Source organism: Mirounga leonina, unplaced genomic scaffold (genome assembly GCF_011800145.1).
Source record: "Mirounga leonina isolate KUSES-001 unplaced genomic scaffold, KU_Mleo_1.0 Mir_454, whole genome shotgun sequence".
NCBI lineage: Eukaryota > Metazoa > Chordata > Mammalia > Carnivora > Phocidae > Mirounga > Mirounga leonina.
The window spans coordinates 1,795,543-1,822,620 of record NW_023270763.1 but is presented as its reverse complement, the minus strand read 5'-3'; the positions used below and the strand labels follow the sequence as shown (position 1 = coordinate 1,822,620).

At 52.9% G+C, this 27,078-nt stretch overlaps 1 protein-coding gene across 2 annotated transcripts; it reads right to left on the bottom strand.

Moving 5' to 3' along the window:
- Positions 1-2,093: 2,093 nt before the first annotated feature.
- On the bottom strand, positions 2,094-25,155 carry CHST12 (carbohydrate sulfotransferase 12). Of its 2 annotated transcripts, none has more exons than XM_034988265.1 (2): positions 25,121-25,155; positions 2,094-5,306 (listed from the first exon to the last, which is right to left on the bottom strand). In XM_034988265.1, the coding sequence occupies exon 2, from the start codon at positions 5,220-5,222 to the stop codon at positions 3,963-3,965; it is 1,260 nt and encodes a 419-aa protein (XP_034844156.1). In that variant the 5' UTR covers positions 5,223-5,306; positions 25,121-25,155; the 3' UTR covers positions 2,094-3,962. The 2 variants fall into 2 exon arrangements, with proteins under 2 accessions (XP_034844156.1, XP_034844155.1); XM_034988264.1 differs by lacking the exon at positions 25,121-25,155 and adding an exon at positions 6,934-7,899.
- Between the last annotated feature and the right edge of the window lie 1,923 nt (positions 25,156-27,078).

Below are 27,078 nucleotides of genomic sequence, written 5' to 3'. Positions count from 1 at the left end.
TAACTGCTCCCACCAGCGGCAGAACCACGTGGAAGCCCCACCTGTACCGAAGCACGGGGGCAGGTGCCCAGGTACACACTAACTGCACCGGGAAGAGGAGACGAGAACCCGACCCTTGCTGAGAAGACTTCAAATTTTTCCAGTAGTGGAAAATTCTTCAAAACAGAGCGGGAAAGCAATGCAAGGCCCCATAAGTGTGCATTAGGAGCCGCAGTGGGAACTCTGCGTCGATGCATGGACACGTGCATCATTTTTAGAGGAACGAGGACTGACGGGGTCTCTCTCACACGTACACATGTGCACACACTCACTCAGGCGCCTCGGGTGTTGGGCGAGTCCCACATCCCTCTCCCCAACTGTAAACAGGCACAGTGCCCTGGTGGCCGTGCTGGGGGCTCGGTGACAACATGGGGAGGATCCTGGACCACAGCCCATGGCGTAATTAGGACAGTGGGCCAATGTGTCAGTAACAGCTGGAGATGAGAGGCAAGTAGAGTTAAAGAACCAGTTTTATAGAATCATTTGGTTAAATTAGCTAATTGCAACATCAATTTAAAAAATTCTTATAGTGTCTTCACACGAAACACATACGGAGCCTAATTTCTTCACAGGACGCAATTCTGTGGTCAGGGAAATGGCAAAGAATAAGAGGCACCCCAGAAAGGGACGAGGTGGGGGCCCCCCCTCTGTGGAAGGAGGAGGCCGATGGCCGACGAGGACCTTCTCTGCCATCACGTCCTGAGTCGTCCCCCAGGTGGCCCCCAGGTCGGAACCAGCCGGTGGCACAGGAATCTGGACGGGTGGGTGGATGCTCCCACAGTCCCTGCAAACACGCCCCCGACACCCACGGAACTGGACCTACACGATAATTATGCACGAAACCAAGAATAAAGAAATGCAGAGGTGGACCCTGCCCTTAATGAGCCCAGCACCCAGTGAATTTTGACATTTGTCTGAACATTCTCGAAATAAACACATTTCACTGAGAAACTATCACAAGAGGCAGATGCCAAGCGCCTGCCTGAAGCAGAACGCCCTTTCTGGTAAAAGGACGGAGCAGCCCTCTGTGCCGGCCTGAAGAGGTGTTTCAGAACCATTATTTCAACGTTACGGCCCATTTTGATGAAAACCAGTTACTCAAAATTACAGCACAGGACTGAAACCCACAGTGTACTTAATACACGTGAAAAAGATTTGGAACGATCCCAAGTACTGTCTTGTTTTCCCAGGACATCCTCCCAACTCACCTCTAGCACCGTGACACGTCGTTTGCATGTCTCCCACACTGATTCAGTTTATAAAAAGTGACCAGGTCAGATATGACTCAGCAATCCACTTCCGGGTACTTACCCAAAGGAACTGAAAGCCGTGAACTCAAACCGGTATTTGCACACCCACGTTCATGGCACCGCTGCTCACAACAGCCAAGAGGGAGAAGCAGCTCAAGTGTTCACTGATGGACGAACACACACCACGGGCCCATCCACGCCGAGGAACTGCCCTCGGCCTTACAAGGAAGGACACGCTGACAGACCTGCCATCAGAGGGACGGACCTCGAGGACATGATGCTGAGGGGCCAAGGGACAGACGCTGTAGGCTCCCACCTCTATGAGGTCCCTGGAGTCGTCAGAGTCACAGACACAGCGAGGAGGAGGGTGGGCGCCGGGGGGTGGGGGAGGAGGAATGGGCGCAGGGTTTCACTCTGGGGAGATGAGAAGCTCTGGAGCCCACCAGTGTGAACGCCCTCAATGCCCCGGAAACAGACACTGAAGTGGCTAAGATGATACGTTTTATGTTATGCGTATTTGACCACGATAAAACTATCGGTGGGGGGACGTTACCAGGTCAGCAGAAAGGTCTGTGTTGTGCTCTGCTGACTTCTTCCCACTTCTCTCTCGTCACACACCAGAAGGACAGTGGCAGCTCGGGGGAACCTCTCCGGAATACCGGCACCCCTCTATCCCTGCGCAGGCCCCTTCGGAGCGGGGCGGCTGCCGTCGCCTGCTGACGGGCCTCCTGGCCCCTCCGCTCCTCACCCCGAGGAGGAGCACACTGGCCCCAAAGAGCCCAAGTTCCTCCATCCCCAAACCTCCACCACGGCTCGCTGCTGCCTCAGTGAAACCTCAGGTCCTGGGCCTGACAGCCAAGGCCGCCAGACTCCACACTCACAGCCCATCCGCATCCCGGGGTGGTGGTGAAGCTCACCAGCTCCAAATCCTGGCTCCACTGACCTCTGCTGCGAGGGTCCTCACCAGAGCACAGGACCGAGGGGACGTGGAACGACCCATGGAGGAGGCGCTTGGCGAGGAACACCAGCGGTTAGTCCCCCCCCGTCTCCGGACACGCCCCGCATCCGTGCTGACATGACGCGTACCGCGGACGTCCAAGCCGCACCCCATCCTTCAGGCTGAGCTCAAGCACTGCCTTCCGCGGGACGCCCGCCTTCACCTCACCTCACCTCCTGCTGCCTTGTCCTTGAAGGCCTTTGGGCCGGGGGTCCCTGCTCTCGTCGCACACCGTAGGGTCACAGGGTGCCCCGAAGGCAGAGCCACCCCATCTGCCTGGTGACCTGAAGCCCCGTGCTCGCGGTGCCATGGCCAACTACGGGGTGGGCCGGTGTCCCAGGCGTCCCCAACACGGTGAGGGTGCTTCAGTGACTCTAAAACCGGACTCCTTGAGTTGGAACATCTTTGCTGCCAACTGTTTTATAGAAAGGGGAACTTACAGAAGGGAAAGCAGGTGGTTTCTGGCCCCGTGGAGCCCGCGTCTGTGAGGCGGGCACCCAGAGGCCCCGGGCTCAAACCTCCGTGCCATCACGGAGCAAGGACACCACACTCAAAGGAAAGCTGGCGGGAGGACTTTTCGGTGTGCAGCTAGCTGCTCGGAAACAGGGCTTCGAGGACCAAATGCTACAGATTAAGGAGACAAGGTCACACCTGAGGCCCACACACCGCAGAATGACTGCACGCTTCCCACCAACTACAGGGTCACAGCCAAAACTGCACATCAGTCTGAACCAGATGTTTAGAAAGAGCCTTCCTGGACTAGCCCAGACGGACACCGCTACGGAGTCGGGACCACCAAACGTGAGGGTCCCAGGGTCAGTCACAGCCTCAAGGGGGACGGTCACAGGAGCTGAAGCTGACCAGCCAAGCCTATGACGACAATCCCACCCAAGCCTCACCTTGCTGATGGCAGGGAACAGATTCTCGGGACAGACTCGTGCTCACAGCATCCCTGTGACAGCGCATCCTTATGTCCATGACTGATAAGCTTGTGGGAACAGCTGCGGCTAATGTCCTGCTTCTGTGACTGTGCCCTGAGGTAGGGTCTCAAGTAGAAGACCCTCTCTAACCGACTTCCCTTCTCAGAAATATCACACGGTCAGAGAGCTTTCGCTTGCAAAGGATCTGCTACCCTTTTAAAAATACAGGTGAGGCCTGATTTCAAGCGTAGGTTCCTCCTTTTTGCTGAAGACGAGCATGAAAATTCCCTGCCTTCACCCAAGTTTCTGAGGTCGGGTCCCTCAGAGCCTCTGACCGAGCCCCTGTCGCTGTACCAGAATAACCACAGAAGCAGGCGGCAGAAGCAGACGCAACATTTACTCCATCCTCTCCTCCACTTTTCATATTAAATATCTGAAATATATTAATCTTAAAAAACAATATTAACACAGTACTCAAGGAATATAGGCAGTGGAATCAACAGTAAGTCCAGACTGCAAAATCGAAGGTGATTTTAAAAACCGGAGTGTGGGTACGGTCGATTCCGGGTGTTTCCAGCTGCCTCATCAACGGGAGCGTTGTGGAACTGTGCCATGGGTCAGACCGGGAGGGACACAAAGCCATAAAAAAATATACGCGTCAACCCATCGCCCCATCCCTGGGAGGAAGGTCGTGCTACAGCAGACCCTTCGTCCAGCCCCGCTTGTTCTGGAGACCGGGACTGCCCCCCGACGCCGTCAGTCTCTAAGAAGGTTCTCGGGCTTGGGGTAGCCAAAGAGGACAAAGTCGGCCTCGTAGAGTTTGTAAAGCTGCTGCCTCCAGGCCAGGGGGATCGTGGCAAACCAGTCCTCCTCCCAGCTACTGGCAGTTCTGTTCCGGTAACTCGGGGGGAAGTGAAGGAGCTTGTCCACCTTGAGGAGCCGCAGGAGCTGGGCGGCGTCCTGGTCCAGGGTCTCCAGCTTCCCCACGAAGTCGTAGTCGATCTGGCAGGGGTGGCAGAGACGGTGCACCTGCCTCCAGTGCTCGTTGAAGGGCGTCAGCTTCTCGGTGCGCGGGTCCAGCAGGTACTGGATGAAGTTGGCAAAGGACACCTTGAGGCCCGCGCTGAAGGCCTCGCTGACGGACGCGGGCAGGCCTGTGTGGTTGGCGTACATCTTGAGCATGGGCACGGCGAACTTGCGGTAGAACTCCTCGTTCTCCAGCTGGAACTTGCTGCGGAAGGCCGAGATGAGGCGCACGAAGGGGTCCCGCACAAACAGGAACTTGGTGTACTTCTTCAGCTTGATCTTCATCAGGTGGCGGGAGAACTTGCCGTAGCGACGCCAAAATTTGTTGAAAGTCAGGTGGGTGCTGGAGTTGTGGACATACTCCCGGGGGATGTCCAGGGGGTCGCGGTAGGGGGCGCCGCGGTCCAGGAGGCTCTCGCTCAGCACGATCATCACGCGCTTCCAGTTGGTGCAGGCCACCTTGGGCACGTAGCAGTAGATGACCCCGTGGCGGTCGTCCACGATGAGGTGGTTGAGCTCGTAATTAGGAATGTCGTCGAAGGAGCGCTCCTTGGTGGGGAACACGAAGCTGGCGTTGGCACAGAGCCCCCTGAGCACGCTCCTCCTCTCGGCCTGCCGCCCACCCGGGTCCGGGCCCTGCTGGGCGTCGCGGGTGGACCAGTCGTAGCCCCTCACGCTCTCCTCCGCGTTGCTCAGCACGGGCCTGCTGGAGGCCGGCACAGAGGGCTGCTCCGTCCTTTTACCAGAAAGGGCGTTCTGCTTCAGGCCGCCACTGAGCAGCTTCTGCAAAAACGCGTCCACGTCTGACGTGAACCCCTTCTCTGCCCCGTGTGCGGGGGTGGGCAGCGGCTCCAGGGGGTGTGGCCTGGGGAAGGAAGTGTGCAGGTAGAAGTGGGCGGTGCCCACGTTGTCCCAGTACACGATGATCAGGAGGACCATGAAGACGGACCCCAAGACCAGCCACAGGCGGAAGAGCCGGGTTTTGGTCATTCTGTCCGCGGACGGGGCGGGGGGCCCTTTCACCTGGATGCGGTCACGTCAGCTTCATGGAGACGGGACACTGCTCTCAGGACCCTGGAAAGGTAACACAGAGCTACGTTAAAGACTACAGTCCAGTTAGGGGGTCCTCTTGCAGTCTGACTCCGACGGACGCGCTTGCTGATATCTCAGACCTCCCATCGTGGTCCGTGTCCCTGCCCGCCCCTCACACCTCCATCCTCCACGACTTAGGCTTTGTGAGGCTGCCTGCTGAGCTTCAGCCCCTCCGTGTGATAGGACTAATGCTGCTTCTAACGCTGCTTCGAGGGGCCCAGAAGGACGGGTGTGGCTGGCGAGGTCGCTGGAGATCCTTTATCACTGAACTGAGAAGGGGGCGCTGACAGACCAGGCTCGGGCAGGGACTCAGCCTCATGGGCAGGAAATGCCGAGGAGGAAGGCGAGGTGGTCAGCAAAACCAAAACACGAGCCTAAAGTTGAAGGCATGCTACAACTTATAAAAACGCTAAAGACGTCCCAGCCCCTGAGATAAACCTTTTGCTGTGCACATTTAATGCAAATAACCACATCAAAGACAGGCCACTGTGTGCGGCTGACGTGTGCTGGGCCCTGTGCACCGTCTCTGCCCCCTTCTACGTGGAAAGGGTGGCGCGCACCCGAGGTCAGGGGGGGGACAGCGAGGGTCCACCGGGCAGCTGAAAGGGGGCCCATGCGAGAGCTTTCCAGGCTCTAAGAGCACTGTTGGTGTCCCCACAGAGGAGCCAGACAGTGGCAGAGCCACGGCTGAGATGGGGAAAGGCTGCCTGATCTTCAAAAAACAAAAGGGTGGTGGGAGGGCGAAGGGGGGCAGGTGCAGACTGGCAGCTGTGAACGTCAGCAGGTGCTGGGACTGCACCCTGGCGAGGTCGACCAGCAGGCCCTCCGGCAGGCCCACCGGCTCAGGGGCAGGCGGCCACCCTTGTGCACGGGGAGATGCAGGCCGGACAACGGATTTGTGGCTCCCTTACAACTTCCACTGAAGGTTGTCCTTGACCACAGTCAAGGTCAATACCAGAAATGCCACAGGAGCCCATCCTGTTTGACAGATATGCTGAGCACCAACTCTGTCCCAGGTACTTGGCGAAGTGCTAGGGACACCACAGGGAAGATGTGTCCGATTGAGTGCTGGGACAGAGAACGCTGGTGAGGTGGCAGATAACCCCGGGGGGGACGCTAGCCCGGGGATGAGAGGACGTGCAGTCACGCCCAGGGCCTGCCGCGGTTCCGCTCCATTACAGATCTGCCCACTCACAACGCAACAACTAGAAATGTGACACAACCAACAGGCACAGGAAGGCTTGGAAAGGACAGTCCAGGGACCTGGCTACTCGAGGAACAACAGGGGACGAGCCTGTCCCACCTCCCAGAGAGCACTGCCTCCAACCCTGAAGAGCCATCAGGCACAGGAAAAAAGCTCCAAGAACAGCCTCTGGAGCCCAGGCAAAGGACGGGCAAGAGCGGTGCAGTAAAGGACTGAACCTTGCCCAGAGAGGCCCCTCCTGCCCGCAGCTCCTGCAGGGGGGTGGCTCTGCCTGACAGGAGTGTCTTTGTTTCCTGGGGGCCTGAGGCTAACAGTGTGATTGGGGGCTCGAGGGGCTTTGGGTCCGAGTGTCAGCCCGACCTCCAGAGGGGCTGGAGGCTGAGGTCAGCCATGTGGGGGGTCTACCTGTTCCATGACAAAGGCCCAGGAGAGACTGTGGACATGAAGGCTTGCGGGGTGTACTCCACGCACACCGTCACACACGAATGGCAGCTGGCATCGGCCCTGTCCAGACCTCCGCTGAGAGGGGACAACTCCTCCCCCCGCGCCTCTTCCCTTGGCTTGTGATCTGAATCCTTTGCTGCGATGAACCTTTAGTAACAGAGAGTACAACATCTTTCCGTGAGCTCCTCAGATCCTTCCAGTGAATTATCCAACCTGAGGGTGGTCTTGGGACCCCACTCCCCATTCACTATTGGTGTGAGGACTGAGAAGGGTCTTGAGAACTGTTCCTAACCTTACAGTAACCTAACAACAGAAACATCTTTTTGGAAACATCTGCTCTACTTAGGCCAGACATCAGTGGAAAAACCACCCCCACCCTCGCAGTTCAGCAGGGCCGGGCAGGGAGTCGACCTCTCCTACCAGGCACAACAGGCAGAAGAAGATGGTGCAAAGCAGGGTAGTCACACTTGGACTCCCCTCCCCTTACAACAGGAGATCCTGGGGGGTGAGGGGAGCTGAGCCTGCCCCTCCGCACCAGGCCATCATCACTGGGATGGAACATTTCCAGGATGGAAAACATTTGTCAATATTAATCAACATAGGTTAGCCACTGAGGGCCACCTGCTAGGGTCAGCGTACCCTCGGTCCCTTGCCAGATCCCCCAGTGTGTGACTCTGCTTACCTCTCCCCCAGAGGGCAGTCCCCCAAACCACCAGCAGAGCTGGCCCACCCTGCCAGCAACTGAGAGTAGAAACTAGATTCAGAAACATGAACAAATAAGCTGGAAAGATGGGTTGAAAATCAGAGCTGGACACTGAGACTGGGATGAACGTCAAGCTGTCCTTCCAGGTAGAAAAGAATCAGCGATACAGGACAGAGACCCTGGAGCTGGACACAAGGCAAAAAAGATGAGGCGGACAGAAAAGTAAACGTAGGGGCGCCTGGGTGGCTCAGTCGTTAAGCGTCTGCCTTCGGCTCAGGTCATGATCCCAGGGTCCTGGGATCGAGCCCCGCATTGGGCTCCCTGCTCCGTGGGAAGCCTGCTTCTCCCTCTCCCACTCCCCCTGCTTGTGTTCCCTCTCTCGCTGTGTCTCTCTCTGTCAAATAAATAAATAAAAATCTTTAAAAAAAAAAAAAGAAAAGTAAACGTGGCACTAATTTGCATGAACACACACGCCTGCAGGTACAGACCCACCACACCTGGCCCCCAAGCCCAGCGCAGTCTTGGGACAGCAGCTCTAAGGAATAACGCTGGCCACGCTCACGGGTCTCGGAAGATGCTAATCCCTTCCAGTGAGATCATTCACCTTCACCTCTCTGTTCTGAGGTCTATGTTTTACACCTGGACCGTCTTACAGCCCCTTTCAGAGGGTGGAGGGTAAAAGACAAATTATCATACCCGTGTTCAGTGAGTGTGACCTTACAGTTTGAGGTTTCTGGAAAAGCTCAAGATCTGTACCCCTCTATTCTGGCCTTCAGCTCCTCTCGGTAGAAGTGTTCAATGGGCATGTGTCTTAATCCACCTGTTAAGAGTAAGTGGGGTCCTTGCCTCTCCTCCGGCTTCTGACGGCTCTCAGGTTCTCTTCCCCCACAGCACCTGCGGAAGGGGAGCAGGTGCAGGAATGGGGGCGGCTCTGTCGGAGAGATTTGCAACAGGGCCTCCACTAGCTGGAGGGTTGTCCCGTGGGAGGGGAGCAGGCTTATCCTGTGTGGCTTCAGAAGACAAAACTCAGACACAGATCTGAGAGAATGGATGCACTACCATAAAGTGGCCCAAAACCCAGAATGTCCATTTTTAAGACATACTGGGAGCTCTGTCAGTATCAAAGACATCTGAGCAGACATAGACGGAGCGCGTCTTAGGGGTGCTCCAGAGACAGCCCCCCATTGCACATGCTCTCTGACTTCTCCCTGTCCGAACCTCTCCAAGTCTGTATTCCTTGTATGTGTTGGACTATATACCTGGGACCTGATGCATTTTCACTTCATGAACCTAAAACTTCATGAGGCTGAACTATGGAAGCAATCTCCACCCGTGTGGCTTTTGTTTATCCTCAGTTCATTTTGTTTTTTTAATGGAGAAGGTAACACATGTTCATGGTACAAAGGTCGGCATGCAAAGGGCGGTGTGGGTTTTATGTGAAAGGTGCTGAAACAGGCAAGTGACAGAGAAAAAAGGACATTCTGGTCACTGCCACCTTCATCAGTCCTTCCTGAGCCCCCAGCGCTCTCAGTGCACCCCTACAGAAAAGGCAGCCCAGCCTGGGCGCGGAGAAACCTGGCCGACCCCACGCTGCCGCGGCCCAGGGCAGCACACAGCCTCACGTACGTATCACACGGGAGGGAGGCAGTCGCCGCGCCGTGAGAACCATCAGAATTAGGGGCGCTCGTCTCTCACACAGCTGCTGCCAGATGTCAGCGAGCTCCCTTTGAGGGCAGGCCACTGACGTTTTCGAGACCATCCCCTCTGGAGGATGTAAAAGGCTGCACGGTTTCTAGAGAAGACGAAACCGTATCAAAAAAAAAAAAGTTTTGCCGAAGGCTGAGAAAGCAGCAAAGGGAAAAGGTGACTGAAGATGTCACGTGACTGAGAGCGCGGCTTCCAGTTTTAAGAGCAAGACTCACAAGCGCCGTGGAGGTGGGGCAGAGTCCCCGAGTCCCGTCCGCGGGCATAGGGACCACGCATCAAGGATGCGCCGTCATTTGTGTATTGAGAATGCCAAGAACAGGGTAAGGGACTTACCTGGTTATAATGAATAATCCAAAAATACAACACATGATATACAAATACCTCTGCTTATTTTTGAGCCAAGTAGTAGTACATGCACCTGACAAATGCCAGGTCTACAGCAGTTTGTGAAAATGGACTCTCTTTACTAATCGTTTCACATGACTTCAGTTTAATTGCAAGGAAAAGACATGGATCATATGATACGTACATATGATATCTTTTTAATAGGAGCTGCCCTGAAAGGGCTCTTACCACCGAGTGCGAGGCGCTTGGAGGACCACGCCACCCACTGGCGCTCCCTCAGGCTCTCTGCACACGGCCTCAGGGCGGGCAGCACGACCCCCTTACAGCTGAGGAACCCGAGGCCCAGAGGTCTCACGTCAACATCTGGATTCAAGCCTCACTCCCGAAGTCCAGCCCGGCTCACGCTCCCGCGGCTCTGCCGTTGGACGTCCTCGTTCCTCTGAACCGCTGGGTGAGGCTGGCCCATGAGCGACTGCCCCGACTACATGCTTCATGGGTACAGTCTGACGCGTTTGGCTGCGTGTGTGCACCTGCGACCCCATCACCACGGTCAGAGAGTGACACCTCCATCAACCCCCAGAGCTCATCCCTCCCCTCCAGCCACTCATCTGTTTTCTGTCCCTATAAGTTAGTTGGCATTTTCTAGAGTGTTCTATAAATGGAGTCACACCGGGTGAGCTTTGAGACTCGTCCACTGGTCACATAGATCAACAGCTCCTTCTTTTCTGGATCTGGATGGTACTCCGCCGTAGGAAGCGTTTATATACGGCAGCCCCGGTAAGACACAGCAAACACACATCCCCCCACCATAGTTTCCCATCTCCCCCCCGGGACTGAAGTCACACGTGCAAATTTCTTCTTGGTCTAAGTTCAATCTGGTGAACAGAAGGGGCTGAGAAGGATCGTGCTTCCTTTTAAGTTCAGGTGCCGACAGGTGCGTCTCTGTCCCACACGGACGTGCTTCCTGGCCTCTCTGACCCAACAGATGCGGAGGCACTGGTCCTGGGGGCAGAGGTCACAGCTGAGCGAGCCGCAGTCAGCCTACAACTAGTCCTCGACGCTCCCGTCGGGGGAGTCTGTAACCCAGCAGAGGTGAAGCAGATGCATCTGACGTTTCTTCATTACCTGTCCCAAACGTGGTTCTCTAAGTTCAAAGAAAGCCCGTCTTCTCTTAACCAGAAGACGTTTGAAGTTGCTCTAATTTTTTCCTTATTTGGCATATTAGCACCAAACGCTATCATCTTTTAGTCTTTAATACACTCAATGCCTAAAGTTTTGTTCTTAGTCCATAAATACCTACTTGAGTATGACTGGGCATGGTGAAGTGAGGAGTGAGGAGCCCCGTTCAGGTCCTGAATTTCTCACCGCCTGGCCCTGGGCCAGCAGTAGGTCATGCGGGTGGCCCCCCAGGGGACTCTTCTCATCCTCACAGTGAATCTATGGCTTATGTTGTAAACAGCGAGTCAACTAACTTATTTATAAGGAGACTCATAACTTGCATCATGCAGACTAGACCACTCAGTGGGCCTGTGGCTCATTGCAGGGAGAGTTCCGGCTTAGGGGCTGGCCATCAGGTAAGCATGTGGGCCCTCCCACCACCACCCAGCCCCAAGACAGCGTCAGCAAACATCCCTGGGCAGCAGCCGTCTGGGTGATTCTGACTTACTGCTTCCTGGCTTTCTGTACTTACATTTGTTTTTGTTTACACTGAGCACTGACTGGTTTTTACTATGAGAAAAAAACATTTTTCCTTTTACAAAAGATACACAGCAATAAAAAATTAAGGCATTAACAATGAAAGAAAAGAAATCAACCAATCGGACTTCATGCAAATTAGAAACTTTTGTGCATCAAAGGGCACTATCCACAGGGAAGAGTCCCACAGAAAGGGAGAAAATGTTTGCAAATCATGTATCTAATGAGGGCTTAATATCCAGAATAAATGGAGAACTCATGATACTCAAAAGAAAAGAACATCAAACAACCCAATTCAAGAAAAGGCAAACAACTTGAAGAGACATTTCCCTGAAGACATGCAAATGGCCCATGAGCGCGTGAAAAGATGTTCCACAACACTCATCATCAGGGAAACGCAAATCAAGATCACGGTGAAACACCACCTCACACCCATTCAGATGGCTCCAATCAAAAACAAAACAAAACAGGGCGCCTGGGTGGCTCAGTCGGTTAAGCGACTGCTTCGGCTCAGGTCATGATCCTGGAGTCCCGGGATCAAGTCCCGCATCGGGCTCCCTGCTCGGCAGGGAGTCTGCTGCTCCCTCTGACCCTCCCCCTCTCATGTGCTCTGTCTCTCATTCTGTCTCAAATAAATAAATAAAATCTTAAAACAAAACAAAACAATACAGGGCGCCTGGCTGTCTCAGTCAGTGGAGTGTGCAACTCCCGATCTCGGGGTTATGAGTTCGAGCCCCACACTGGGTGTAGAGCTTACTTAAAAAATAAATAAAATCTTCAACAAAACAAAAACCAAACCAGAACATAAGCATTGGCCAGGATGTGGAGAAACTGGAACCCTCTGGCCCTATTAATGGGAATGCAAACTGGTGCAGCCACTGCAGAAAACAGTATGGAGGCGGCTCAAAATACTAAAAATCGAATTACCATATAAAATGACCATACGATCCAACAATTCTACTTCTGGGTCTATATCCAAAAGAACTGAAAGCAGGGTCTCAAAGCGGTATTTGTACAGCCATGTTCATGGCAGAATGATTCGCACCAGGCAACAGGTGGAAGCGCCCCCGTGTGCACCCCAATGTGCACGGAAGGATGAATGGGTAACAAAGTGTGGCGTGCACACACATACAACGGAATATCGCACAGCCTCCAAAAGGAAGGAAATTCTGGCAGCTGCGACGACGTGGATGAACCTAAAGGACCTGCTGCTGAGTCACAAAGGACAGATGCCGTATGATTCTGCTCATACGAGGTCCCTAGAGGAGTCACGTTCCCAGAGACAGGCTGGAGGTTACCAGGGCCTGGGAGGGGGTGGGGGGGGTCAGTGTTCAATGGGGACAGAGGACATTTGGAAAGATGAAATGAATTCTAGAGACGGAGGGTGGTGATGGTTGCCCATGTGAATGTGCTCCATGCTACGTGAACTATCCGCTTAAAAATGGTTACGATAAAATTTATGTTACATGTATTTTACCGCAATAGAAAAATTGGAAAAGAATGCATTAGAGCGGGTGGGAGGATGGGTTAGCCCGGTGGTGGGTATTGAGGAGGGCACATTCTGCATGGAGCACTGGGTGTTATGCACAAACAATGAATCATGGAACACTTCATCTAAAACTAATGATGTAATGTATGGGGATTAAGAATATAAATAAATAAATAAATAAATAAATAAATAAATAAATAAAAGAATGCATTAGAGCTACAACAGTGGACTTGGAGGAACTGACTAGAGGTATCGTTGAATAAATAAAGCAAAATGCAGGACAGTGTGTAAAAAATAAACACATGAATAAAAGTAAATAAAATGTACAAAGACAAGGGTTCCTTTAGTGGGGGGACAGAGCCGTAAGTAACAAAGGCTGTAAGCCTAGAGCCACAGCTTAACCTCCCACCCTGCACAAAAGCTCAGTGGGCTGGCTCTATCTGCAATTTAACACAAATGTTCAAGTTTTAGAATCGTGCAGGGGGATGGGTGCAGGTAAACAAGACAAGGCTTCCCTTTGGGACACCCCAAACCCCACGTGTCTGGCTCTTCACCGGTGAGACCGGTCCTGAGAGCCTTGTCTCGCCCTGGAGTCCTGCCCCAGACCCAGACTGGCTTCGGGGGCAAGCCCTTCTAGGCCTTTCCAAACCGAGGCGCGGAGCACCCCAACACCAAGCTGAGGCAGCGCTTGCCGATGAGGCTGAGGGCACGGGTCGTGTTTAACGTCCGGGAACTAGGGCAGTCCCAGGTGCTGCCCTCTCTAACCTCAAACGAGCCACACCAACAGCAACTGTGAGACAAGGCAGGGTGAGTGTGTTAGAGGGCCTGTGTGAGCAGTGCCGAGAAAGGAAGGGACCGTGCTGCTTCCAGCAGGCTCCACAGCTCCTCAGGGCTGCAAAGAGAGAGAGCAGAGGCAAAAAGACCACCACACAGTACCACCACCAAGCTTCACTTTTGAAAATGGAGTGGGACCTGCGCATTTCTGGCCCAGGCGCGGAGGCAGCGGGAGCCGGGGAGGGCTCTGGGGGAACGCCCGGCTGCCTTCTGGGGACAGCGGCGGCAGTGTGGGGAGCCCTTCGGACGCAGAAGCAAGTCAGGGAGCAACACTGACCCCGAAGTCGTAGTCATTCAAAAAATAAGGGCACTATTTTCAAACATGAATCTCCCACAACTTCAAAGAGCGGTCAGCAAGAAGCCTTCCAGCTTCTGAAGCAGCAGGGCACGAAGAGGCTCCGCTGAGGAACTGATCCACAGCGGGCTTGCTGCGAGTCAATCTCGGGCTTCTCCGCCAGCAAGAGGATGGACAGCAAAGTCTCATCCAAAAGCTTCGCCCTTGGGGGCTGGTTTTCTGCAAGGGCTCCGTCAATGCCCTTGTGAACGATCAGGCTTCGGGTTAGGTTTAACCCCAAAACAAGGTGGCTGTGCAGAGAGAGTTGTTTCTTAGCTCGGGGTGGGGTTGCTAAACATTCCTCGTCACACCTACATGGTGGCAGGAGCCCCACACCGGCTGCCCACGGGAGGCTGCTGGTCTGAAGGGGCCTTCACACCCGCAGTGGGCAAAAATCAGGGGGACGATAGGGTGGTCTGCGGCAGACCGCAGGGGGCTGAGCTCCCTCACGTTCTGGAGTGTGTCATCCTTATTGGGAAGAGCAGGCCACATGGCCAGACCCATGGGAGGACCTGCGTCAGGGCACTTTCCACATTTCTGTAGCAGAACTGACGACCACAGGACAAAAAGGTCAGGAGGTACATGCCGGTTGATCCTGCGTCCCCTTCACTGGTCACGCAGTATTCGGGGTGTGTCTGTGAGGGTGTTTCTGGATGAGACTGACATTTGATTCCACAGACTGAGTCAGGCAGACGGCACTCCCCAGCGTGGGTGGGCCTCGCTCAATCTACTGAAGGCCTGAACAGAACAGTAAGTTGAAGAGAGAATTTCCTCTCTGCCTGTCTTTGAGCTAGGACAGAAGTCTCAGGCTTGGACTTGGACTGGAACATACCATCTGCCCCCCCGGGGTCTGAACTTCTCGGCCTCCATAATCACATGAGCCAATTCCTTAAAATAAATCTCTTTACACACACCCTATGGATTCTGTTCTCTGGAGAACCCTAATACATATATTTGCTTTGTCACTTGTACTGGGGGGGTGGGTAATGTGTGTTTACTACACGTTACAGACAGAAGTGGTCAAACCAGTGAGAACTAAACAAAGTGTTGAGAAACAGAGGGCACCTAAGTGGCTCAGTCGGTTCAGCATCCGACTCTTGGTTTCGGTTCAGGTCATGATCTCAGGGTCGTGGGATTGAGCCCCAGTCAGGCTCCGTGCTCAGCATGGAGTCTGCTAGAGATTCTCTCTCTCTCCCTCTGCCCCTCCCCCAACTCGTGTGTACTCTCTCTCTAAAAATCAATCAATAAATCTTTAAAAAAAAGTGTTAAATGGATATAAAGTTATTTGCCATGGTGAAAAGGAATGTCAAATGCAGAGAATTTCAGTCACTATCCAATATGAGTATTCCAGAGGGAGGGGTTGAGATTAATTTTTTCCCCATATAGATACCCAGCTGTTCCAGCATCATGTGTTTAAAAGACCCTTCTTTCCTGATTAAATCATGTTGGCACCTCTGCTTCTCCTTTTCTTTTTTAATCAGGTTTATTGAAGTCTAATTTACATACAGTAAAACTCAGTCTTTTTAACTGTAGAGTCTGAGAAGTTGGCAAATGTACACTATTAAGATACACTACAATTAAGATCCAGAACATTTCCCTCACTCTCAAAAGTTCCCTCCTCCTTCCCCAGCGCCTAGCTCTGGGCAACTACTAATCTGTTTTCTCTGCTTGGTTCCGCCTTTCTTACAATGTACCTACATGAAACCATGTAGGATGCAGGCTCTTCACTTTGCAAGATGCTTCTTAGATCTGTCCGGGTTGTTGCACATGTTCGTCGGAAGTTCCTTTTTTTATGACCAAGTAGTATTCCATTATATGGATATACCACTGTTTATCCATTTACCAACTGATGGACTTTGGGGCTAGTTCCCTTTTTGACCACTATGAATAAAACTGGTATCAACTCTTTTGGCATACAGACCAGATTCTTTTTTTATGCTAAGACTTTTTAAAAGTCAGAAAAGGGGCGCCTGGGTGGCTCAGTTGGTTAAGCGACTGCCTTCGGCTCAGGTCATGATCCTGGAGTCCCAGGATCGAGTCCCACATCAGGCTCCCTGCTCAGCAGGGAGTCTGCTTCTTCCTCTGACCCTCCTCCCTCTCATGCTCTATGTCTCTCATTCTCTCTCTCGCAAATAAATAAAAAATTTAAAAGTCAGAAAAGTTTGGGGCACCTGGGTGGCTCAGTCCGTTAAGCGGCTGCTTTCGGCTCGGGTCATGATCCTGGGGTCTTGGGATCGAGCCCCACATCCAGCTCCCTGCTCAGCAGAGAGCCTGTTTCTCCCTCTCCATCCGCCTGTCACTCTGCCTGCTTGTGCTCTCTGTCAAATAAATAAAATCTTTAAAAACAAATAAATAAATAAAAAATAAAAGTCAGAAAAGTTAGTATTAAAAAACATCAGGCAGATTTTTCAGTTCCTAGAAGGTTCTACAAGAATCATAAAAGTAGATACACTACAATAATGCTTAGGGACTCTATTTAAAGACCAATCAAACTGATCATCAAAATATGATATACAAATCTTAGGTTACTGATGATTTTTCACTTACAAAATCTTAAGGGCTCAAGCGATATAGCAGGTTTGCAGAATACAAATATACAAAAGTCAACTAGTTTCCTATATATCAGCAATGAACAGGTGGAACTGGAAATTAAATACACAATTCCATTTATATTAGAACTCCCCAAAATAAAATATTTAGGTATAAATCTGACAAAATACATATAATATGTATGGAGAGATATTCCCTGTGTGTGAACAGAAAGACTCAACGTTTGCCAAGGTATCAGTTCTTCCCAACTTAATCTATAGATTCAATGCAATCCCAATCAAAATCCCAGGAAGTTATTTTGTTATTATCAACAGTTTCTAAAGTTTATATGTGAGGGAAAAGACCCAGAATAGACAACGCAGTACTAAAGAACAACAAAGTTGGAGGACTGACTACCCGACCTCAAGACTTATCATAAAGCCACAGTAATCAAGAGTATGTGGTATTGGCAAGAGAACAGAGAAAAAGATCAATGGAAAAGAACAGAGAGCCCAGAAATAGACCCCCATAAATAGAGTCAGCTGATCTGTAGCAAAAGCAACCCAATGGAGCAAAGACAGCCTGCCTCAATTATGAGTACTGGACATCCACATGCAAAGATAAATAAACACGTAAAAGATTTCTGACACAGACCTTACCGCCTTCACAAAAATTAACTCCAAGTGGAGCACGGACCTAAATGTACACTGCAAAACTATAAAACTCCTAGAAGATCATAGGAGAGAACCTAGATGACCTTGGGGGTGGTGCTGCCTTTAGATAAACTGCACCACAGACCTGATCCATGAATGCAGTATATGTCCGCACGAAGATGTGTACAAGAATGCTCACTGCAGCTTTATCCGAAACAGCTACAAACTGAAAACAACCCAGAGGTCCTTCAACAAGTGAATGAATACACAAAGTGTGGTGGACTCGTTCAGTGGAAAACTACCCAGAAATAAAGGAGAATGAGCCACTGATTCATGAAACAGTACATGCAACGACACGGATGAATCTCTCGGATATTACGCTGAACAAAAGAACCCAGACACAGAAGAGTACATTCCACGTGATTCCACTTACAGGAAGTTTCCAAAAGGCAAAAACAGGGACAAAAATCATAGCGTGTCAAGGGACAGGAGGAAACTGGGCGATGGAGATGTTCTACTGTATTGACAGCAGTGGTAGTTACACAGGTGGACATATTTGTCCACATTTGTCAAACTGTACACTTAAAACGTATGCATTTTACTGCGTGTAAATTATGCCTCAATATATTTTATTTCAAGGAAAAAAAATGACAGCAGCCTTATTAAGTCCATCTCCAGAAGCTAAGCCTTTCCAACATGAACACCATGAACTAGCCTTCACCAGTTTCCACAATACAGGATGAAAACACCAGCCCCGGAAGTCCTACAGACATTTACAGGTCAGGAGGAAGAGGGAAGGTGTTCTGGGGCCCAGTCCAGTCTCTGCTGAGTGGCTGAGACATCACCTCAAGTCTGAGTCTCAGCTCCTTGCCCACAAAACACCGATCGAGGTCCTTCTGCTAACCAGAGCTACTGAGAATATGAACATGATAACATATGAACTATTCTGTAAAATATTAAGCCACTCTCTTTGGACTAGGCCACTGGCCTTATTTATTTTCCCATCTTTATCGGGCCCTCAAATATTTGTATTCTATTAATATAATGTTATTTTTTTTATTACTCATAGTTTCTACCAATAGTCGATTATCAGCCAGGAAGTCTCTACTCTTTCAACCGATTTTATCATAATTACAACAATGGCTAATGTGTTTTCAAAAGTGGTATCGTGAGGTCTTGCATATATTAATTTATTTAATCCTCATACTAATTGTGATAAAATTGGGGCAAAACATTCAGGCAACTTGCCCAAGTCCACAGAGCTAGCACCTATTGAGAGCCAGCATTTGAGCCCAGGCAACTGGTTTAAGACCCCACCTTCCCAACCACTACCCCGAGCAGCCTCCACAATAGATAGTCCATGCACAACTGGTTGGATTTTGGTAGACACTCAAATTTTTATTATTTCTGAGAGAATCTGCTTCTTCTTGTGCAAATAACCAACTTCTGAGCATTAAGTGACGGACTTCATTAAGAAGTCCAAGAATGTTTCCAGTTTTATTTATTTATGAGACGGGCAAAAAGACCAGAAACTACCCACTTCTTTTTCAGCTTTGCAAACACACTATATAAAGCAAAGAAATCACTGCAGTTCCCATCACTGTAGTCAACAGAAATTTGGAAAGTCTTGCGAGTGGTCTCAACATTTACTCTCTGCACTGTGTCTGCTCTTTGGAGCTGGATTAAAACCCCCACGGTAGGGCGCCTGGGTGGCTCAGTTGGTTAAGCGACTGCCTTCGGCTCAGGTCATGATCCTGGAGTCCCGGGATCGAGTCCCGCATCGGGCTCCCTGCTCGGCGGGGAGTCTGCTTCTCCCTCTGATCCTCCTCCCTCTCATGCTGTCTCTCATTCTCTCTCTCTCAAATAAATAAATAAAATCTTTAAAAAAAATAAAAATAAAACCCCCACGGTAAAACATATTTTCACCTGACACCACCAGCACTGGGGTTCATCTGTTTACAGAATTACTTCCTTTGTATTCCATTAACCCTGAGAACTACATCTGACAGGGTATCCACATAAAAAGAAGTAATAAATGGTCACATTGATGAAACAGAAGGTTTCAGGGAGGCAGAAGGCAGGAGACCTGAATGAAAATTGAACCCAAAGTTGGCCTTTGAAGTAAAGTAACTTCCCCCGGAGCTGGACTCAGGGCACGGAGGGCTATCTGCTCACACTGGTCCCTAAGCCCCACTGATATCTCCATGTAGACAGGCTCTTAGGGCGCGCATGCCAGTCCCGTATTCCCAAACTTCAAGTTCTTAGAAGACAGGGATCATATCTCTTGCACCTTCTACCTTCCTCACAAGACTCAAGTATTTCCTGCATGGTATTTGACTCTGGAGTCCAAGTGAGCACTCATTTCTCAGAGTTAAGATAATTCAAATAAATTATTTCAAGGGAAAAAATGATGATAAATTTCACCACAATTAGTTTAAGAACCTGCCTGGAACTTTACCTCCGAAATATAACCAGACTCTAGCCTCCTCCAGTCCCTCTAGTGCCCACCTGGCCCCTGCACCCTGGTCCAGCTGGCCTCAGCTCTCACCTGCATGACTACAGATGTCTCCAACCTGTTCTCTGCGCTCGAGCCCATACAACCCACGTTCAACACAGCAGCTGTGCTTATTCCGTGACAAGTCAGACCATGCCACTCCTCTGCTCAAAACCCTCCAATCACTGGAGTCTGACAGCTTCCCATTTCCAATCCTTACAGTCCTACCTGATGGGACCCCCCACTCTCATCTCTTCCACTGCCCCCTCAGTGGCCCCACTCCAGCCGCAGTGGCCTCCTTGCTATTCCTCGACTCCCACTGCCTGGCCCACATCCACTCTCCTCTGCCTAGACATGCGCACCTGGGGAATCCGGTGGCTCAACCCTGCACTTGCTTCTGATCTCCGCTCAGAGCTCACCTCATTGGCGAGGCCGGCCCTGGTCACTCCCCACCCTGCACTCCCCATCATCCACACCTGCTGTGTCTCTGCGGCATGTGTCATCACCTCCAGTACTGCACGTGCTTGGGCTTACTTGCTCACTGTCTGCACTAAAATATAAACTTGAGGAGGCAGATGGTCTCAAGGCTTAGAAGGTTCTCAGTAAAGAGCTGTTAGGCTAACAGAAAACAGATAAACACAACTGACTCTGATTTTATAATTTCTGAAACGCGCTGACAGGGAGTGAAGAGTTCACAATAGTGCTCTTTCTACTTTTCAATATGCTTTAAAATCCCTTTATAATAAGTTAAAAGAAAAATAAAATAGCTCAAGAAAGCAGCACCCACAAGAAAGCCAGGAGACAGGATACAGAGAACAATGACAACAATGAAGAGGAAATGGAGAACAAGTCAACTCTCTGGGATGAGGAAAAGGGCCCATGAAGTGAGCAAGCCCAGCACCCAACATGGGCGAGATTCGGGCCTCCTCATCCAGTAGAGCCGGAAGCGCAGTGTGACTGTCTTTATCTTTACCAACGTTAGGCACACACGTGTATCTGTTAAAGGATGAAATCGTGCTAGGGAGTTTATCACAAACCACAGCAGCTCCTGTCCATTCCCCGTTACCCACCTCCACCCTGCTGGCCGAATCTTGGGTGCTCCCCGCCAGCTCTGAGGAGCAGGCTCCTGAGCCACCACTGGATTGGCTTCAGGAAGGGGCCTCCCCTCGGGGCAGGTGGAAGCACGGTGTCTCCTCCCTCCCCCGGCCCCTCACATACCCATGCCCCGCTCACCCCCACACCGTCTCCCGACAGGCGCATCGCTTCAATTAGAGCAATATTCAATGTTTACATCAATTATCATCATCGTGCAAAGGCTGTTCACAGCCGAGCCTTGCGGTACACCGTAATTATTTCTCTTTTCCTGCACAACGGTCTATTTTCCCTGGAACTAATAACAGTCTTGTGCTCTCATTTGCTTTGTGTTCCATGGACTCATCACTAATCCAGCCCCAGGCTGGCCAGCTGTCTACATCTCCTCTCCAGATGTCCCAGCGCATCAGGTGCCCTGTCAAGTTCACCTTCCCCGAGAACTCTCCCCAGGGGGATCTGCCCCAGACAGGTGAGCATGCTGGCCTCCCTACCCCCTCTCAGGAAAACCCCACCTCCTCTGGCTCTGTGCTTCTAGACTCACCACCTCATTTCGGTAGAGCATGTCTGTCAGTCGTTTCCTTAAAGTACATGGGATGTGAACTTTTGGAGCATGTCTGAAAATATCTTTATTCTACCCTCCTTTGCCTGAGTATAGAGTTCGAGGTGGAAGATAGTTTCCTTCGGAATTCTGAAAGCCATGCTCTCTTGCTCTCCACCTTCCAGTGGTGCTATGGACAGGTCCCCAAGGCGTTCCGCTCTGTTCTGGATGACCTGCTGGCGGCCTGCTTTTATTCTTTTTCTAGAAGCTAGCGTAATCTTCCTTGTCCCAGAGTTCTGAGATTTCACAACAAGCCTTGGAGTGGGTGTGCACGTCTCTCTCCAACCGCACTCTCACTACCCAAATTCTGAAACCAATGGCCTCACAGGCATTTCCAAATAAATCCCTTGTTTCCCAAACTCTCACTCGTTACTGTGGAAACTCGGCATCCCTCATTGTGCACACCTGCTCCCCACACTGCAAGGACCCACACTGGGAGCTGAGCAGACAGGGAGAGCAAAGGACACCTGCCTTCTCACCCGCAGAGCTGGCCGCCTGGGAGGCCCCTTCCACACAAAGTTTTGGTTCTAGGAAATTCTCTTGCATTATTTTGTGGATGGCCTCGTCCTATTTTCTTTCTTACTGAAACAGAATATTCAGCTGTCAGCCTCCTGATCTGATCTTTCCCTTTTCTTTTTTCTCTCACTTCCCATCTTTGCTTTTAGGTTCATCTTCCCCAGCTCCTCAACTGTATCTTTCACCCACCAACTGGGCTTTTTATTTCTGCCATTATGTTTTTTTATATCCAAAGAGTTCTCTTTTTGGTTCTTCAAGTATTCCCCCACTTATTTTTTTATAGAGCAGCCCGCTCTTGTCTCTCGCATGCAGTGGTTCCTCTTCTCTGAGTGTGCATGTCAGCAACGGTCGGCTTGTTCAGTCCTCCTCCTGCACACCCTCCACGGCCTACAAGTGTGCGCTAGGGTCTTTACCTTCTGAATTAGAGATGTCTTCACATGTCCTTGGTTATCTGTTCCTATTTAAGAGGCAGGGCACCAAAAGAACTTGGAAGCTTTGAACTGTGGGGGGAGGTTGTGAATTATGAGCTTTATTAGTGAGGGATCCACCTGAGCCTCCTTACTGGGGACCTCCTGGTGTCACTATGTTTAGGTCCTTTCTTTTGAGCTACTCACACTCCCCAGACTCTTCCACTCCCCTGCCTAAGTGCCGGCCGGTGGTGTTCTGGGAGCCACCGACTCCACTCACTGCATCTCCCTGTGTTAGGCGTAGCAGTCGCCCCTCTCCCCCTACCCAACTATGCCTGGCATTTCCCGCTCCTCTCTGAAATATTTGTCAAGTCCTCTAAACAGTTACAGAAACCACCACCTTGATTAACTGCAGGAAGGACAGAGCTGCTGTGTCAGCTATCATGAGGCCCATCTACTGGCAAGTGGCTGAAGAACCAGCAGCCCTGGCCGCAGCCACACACACACTAAGTAGGTGTGAAACCAAGGGCTAGCTTCTGAAGCGAAAGAGACAATTAAAAAATCGAAAGTAAGATGTAAGTTGTGGTTTTTTCAAACGAAAAACTGGCTGCATCTGCTTCAGCAGTATCATTAACTGGTCGCTCCTCCACAGCCACACTTGAGCCTCGAGACCTTTCTAGAAGACAATCACCCCCAGCTGTGCTAACACCCAGTCATGGCCATAAACTGCAGGCCCAGTGTTGGCCATCAGACGCACTTCTCTTCCAGCACCTATCCCTTCCTGGCTAGTATTCCCCAGGCTTCTGCCCCAGACACGCTATGAGAGGGTGTCTCATCCAGGATGGCCCACAAACACCATGAATTCTGCAAGCCTAAAACCCACATCCACTCTAGCACTTTTCATCACAGGCACCAGCTCTGTCCTTCAAGCAGCCGAGTCAGAAACCTTGGTTACTCTAGCGTTTTTTTTCTTTCCCCTTCACCACACCCCACAGAGCGCCACATGCTGTGGGTTCTCTTACTTGCTCTAATCTGATGACCCCCACCACTCTCTCGGCTTCCGTCCTGAAGCCATTCCCCCTACAACGGCACCCAATTCAGTCTCCAGCTCCCCACACCCTGAACCCGCCTTCCCTGTTGTCCCTAGTGCTGCTTTTCTTAAACATGGACCTATCACATCCCACCCAAAACCTCGACCACCCCCTCACTGAAGATCAGGATAGCAGCCCAAACTCTGTAACAGCATTCAGCGCCCTTTGATAAGAAACCTTAGCTTCCACCCCAATTCCCAACCCCCCTCTCGCAATGAATCCAGGGACGTGCTGCCCCCCCCCCAGACACCCCATTCCCTTCCATGCCTCCATGCGCCCTGCTGCCTCCACCTGGAATGTTCTCTCCAACCTTCACTCGTCCTTCAAGTCCCCCCAATTCATCCGACGTCTCCACCATGGAAAACTCCAACACCAGGAAATAAACTTCACTCTTCCCCTTTCTTCACACTTTGTAAGTAACTGCCCGGCTGCACCAGTCATGCTGTATTATAATCAGCCTAACCTTACCACCGGCAGCTAGCCCAACTTGACATCTTGCAAATAAGAGGCTCGGTGTTTGCCGAACGGAGGAAGCCCGCGCGCGCTAACAGCGAGCAGTGCTGCAGGCCTGCAAAGAGCAACCCAAAGTCCTATGAACTGATAGCACGAAACGAACCACCGAGCGGTTCCCCGCAGAGGCGTTCGGCACGCGCAGGAGCGCGGCCTTCGCGTAGCCGTGTGCTCGGTGGGGGCTCACGCTCCTGCGGCGCGCAGGCTGCACCATGCGAGTGTGCCAAACCCGCCCTTGTAACACCTCCATCCTACACAATGTTTCAACTCTACTTCCATTTAAAACAATGTCCCGACGTCCCTGTGCGCTCCCCCCCCCCCGAGGCCGCAGCCCGACTCACACGCCGCACGCCAGGTGCTCCCCAGGTGCTCCCGGAGAGAGGGCTGCACCGCGCCCCGCGCGAGGGCCCGCTGAGCAGGGTCCCCGCCGCCCGCAGGCTGCACCTACACCTCGGGGGGCAGCACCCTTAGAGGCGCGCCTGCATGCCCGCGTTCATCCCGGGCCTCCCGAGCGGTCCGAGCGCAAGCACAGAGTAAATCATTTAATAAATCGCCGACACACTGCGGCTTGTGTGCTCGGCGCCAGCGGAACCCGGGCTTGCGCCAGCGGCTCGCCAGGACGCCCGGCGGCCAGGAGCCCGAGCGGGAGACGGAGGTCCCCGAGTTAGCGGCCCGTGCACGGGCCTCCTTGCGCGGGGGGAGCTCCCCTGCTCTTCTGAGCCGAGGGTCCCTGGACCGGTACCCCTCCAGGCCTCGCGGCCCCGCAGCGGCCGCCCTGGGGTCCCCCGGGGCGGGGCCGCGCGGCGCAGGCCGGCGGGGGGTGCCCGCAGCCCCGCAGGAGCGCGCGGTGGGGGGGCGGGGCGCGGGTCCCAGCGCAGGGCCCTCGGAGCACCGCCGAGCTGGCGGCCACGCTCGCGCGGCGCCCCACAGCAGGGCCGGGAGTGCGCCTGCGGGGCGGCCCACCCGCCGCCACCGCCCTCCCGCGCCGGGCGCCCGGGGGCCCAGAGAGGGTGCGAGCCGGGCCAAGGCCACACAGCGGCCGGCCCGGGGCCGCCGCGGGCCTGCCGGCGGGCTGAGCTCGCGAACCGCACTCGCCGCCGCCCCGTCCCGCACGCCGCCTCGCGGCCCGCGCTGCGCGCGCCTCCGCTCACCTCACCTCACCTCGCCGCCGCCGCCAAGCCGTCCGCCGCCCCTCCGAGGCCGCCCCTCCTCCGCCGGCCCCGCCCCCGGCGCCCGGCGCCCCGCCTCCCGCCTCACGTCTCGCGAGAAATCGCGGCCCACGGAGGGGCCACGGAGGCCGAGGGGCGCCCGCCCTCAACGCGCCTGCGCCCTCCGCTCCCGCCCTCCCCAACCGGTGCCATGTGGCGCCGTATTTACGACCCGCGATCGGCCCCGCCCCCGGCGCCGGCAGCCCGCCCCCTTCCCCAGCCGCCAATCCAGTTCTGCGGGCCGCGGCGTTGGCTCCGCCTCCCCCGGCTCCGCCGCGAGGCGTGCGCGGGGCGGGGCCTGGGGCGCGGCGCGGTCCCGCCGACCTGCGCTTACGGAGCGCCTGCTGTCTGCCCCGCTCGTTCGCGACCCACCGACCGCTGGCAGAGGGTCGCGACGCTCCTCGGCCGGGGCCTGGGGCGGGTGACCAGACCTCTCCGAGGTTGTCCCAGGTCCGTCCGCAGGGTGGTGCCTTCACCCCGCAGGCGGGTCGCGCAGCGCTCCGCGAGATGAGCCCTGGGTTTTCTTCAATAGGAGTAAAATACGCGTCTGACAAAATTCGCCGCATACCCGTGTTTCATGCACGTTCACGTCCGCGCAGCCATCCGTCTCCGCCAGCCACCCACAGAGCCTTTCCAACCCGTGAGGGTTCCTGCGGTTCCTCGCAGGGGACCGCGGACCGCCTTCCTTCCGAGGGGAGGCTCTGTCCTCACTCCTTGCCCAGCACGGAGTCCCCACCTGCTGGGTCCTGAGACACGGCAAGGCCCTGCCCTCCCGGAGCCTCTCTTCCAGCGGGGGAGAGAGCTAACAAACAAGCCCACCAACCGCTCCTTTCCACTGGATCGTCGTGTTGGTGTCAACCGCCGTCAGGCCTCTCCCAGCTTAAAAACAGAGAAAAGTACCCCTTAGCCCCTCCAGCCATCACCTCCTCGGCTATCACATCAGAGCAGCAGGTCTCTCTCCACAGCCTCCAGTTTCCCTAAGTCCCCTTCATTGCACTCCCTGGGAAGAGGTCCTCTCCAGCAGGCAAGCAGTGCTGGCAGGGGGCGGGATGGCACGGGGCTCCCGGGATGGCATGGGGCAGGGGCAGGTGCACACCCGGAGATGAGAAGGTAGTGGTTCCATTCTCGTTCTTAAGTTAATGGTGGGTGATGGGTAGGCCATTTTACTAGCAGGATTCAAAATTTAAGGTATTTATTTCACCTGTTTTGTTTTGTTTTGTGTATGTCTTAATTTGCTCAGGCTGTCATAACAAGGCACCACAGGCCAGGAGGCTTAATCCCCAGACATTGAATCTCTCTCAGTTCTGGAGGCTGGAAGTCGGAGGGGCTGCTTCCTTCTGAGGCTGCGAGGGGCAGTCTGTCCCAGGCCTCTCTCTTGGGCTTGTTGGCCATCCTCTCTGTGTCTCTTCACATTACTTCCCTCTGTCTCTGTGTCCACACTTCCTCTTTTGTAAGGCACAGTCACACTGGATGAGGGCCCACCCTGATGACCTCATTTTAACTTGATTTCCTTCTTCAAGGTCCTATCTTCAAATAAGGTCACGTTTGAGGTTCTAGCAGTTAGTACTCCAACATGTCCTCTTTTGGTGAGGACACAATTTAGCCCATAAGTATTTATCAAAAACTATATAATAATAAACTGTTTTAAAATGTTATTCCCTGGGTGCCTGGGTGGCTCAGTTGGTTGGGCAACTGCCTTCGGCTCAGGTCATGATGCTGGAGTCCCAGGATCGAGTCCCGCATCGGGCTCCCTGCTCGGCGGGGAGTCTGCTTCTCCCTCTGACCCTCCCCCCTCTCATGCTCTCTCTATCTCATTCTCTCTCTCAAATAAATAAAAATCTAAAAAAAAAGTTATTCCCTTTTAAATATTTATGAGAATGGTTAAAATAAAATTTTAAGAT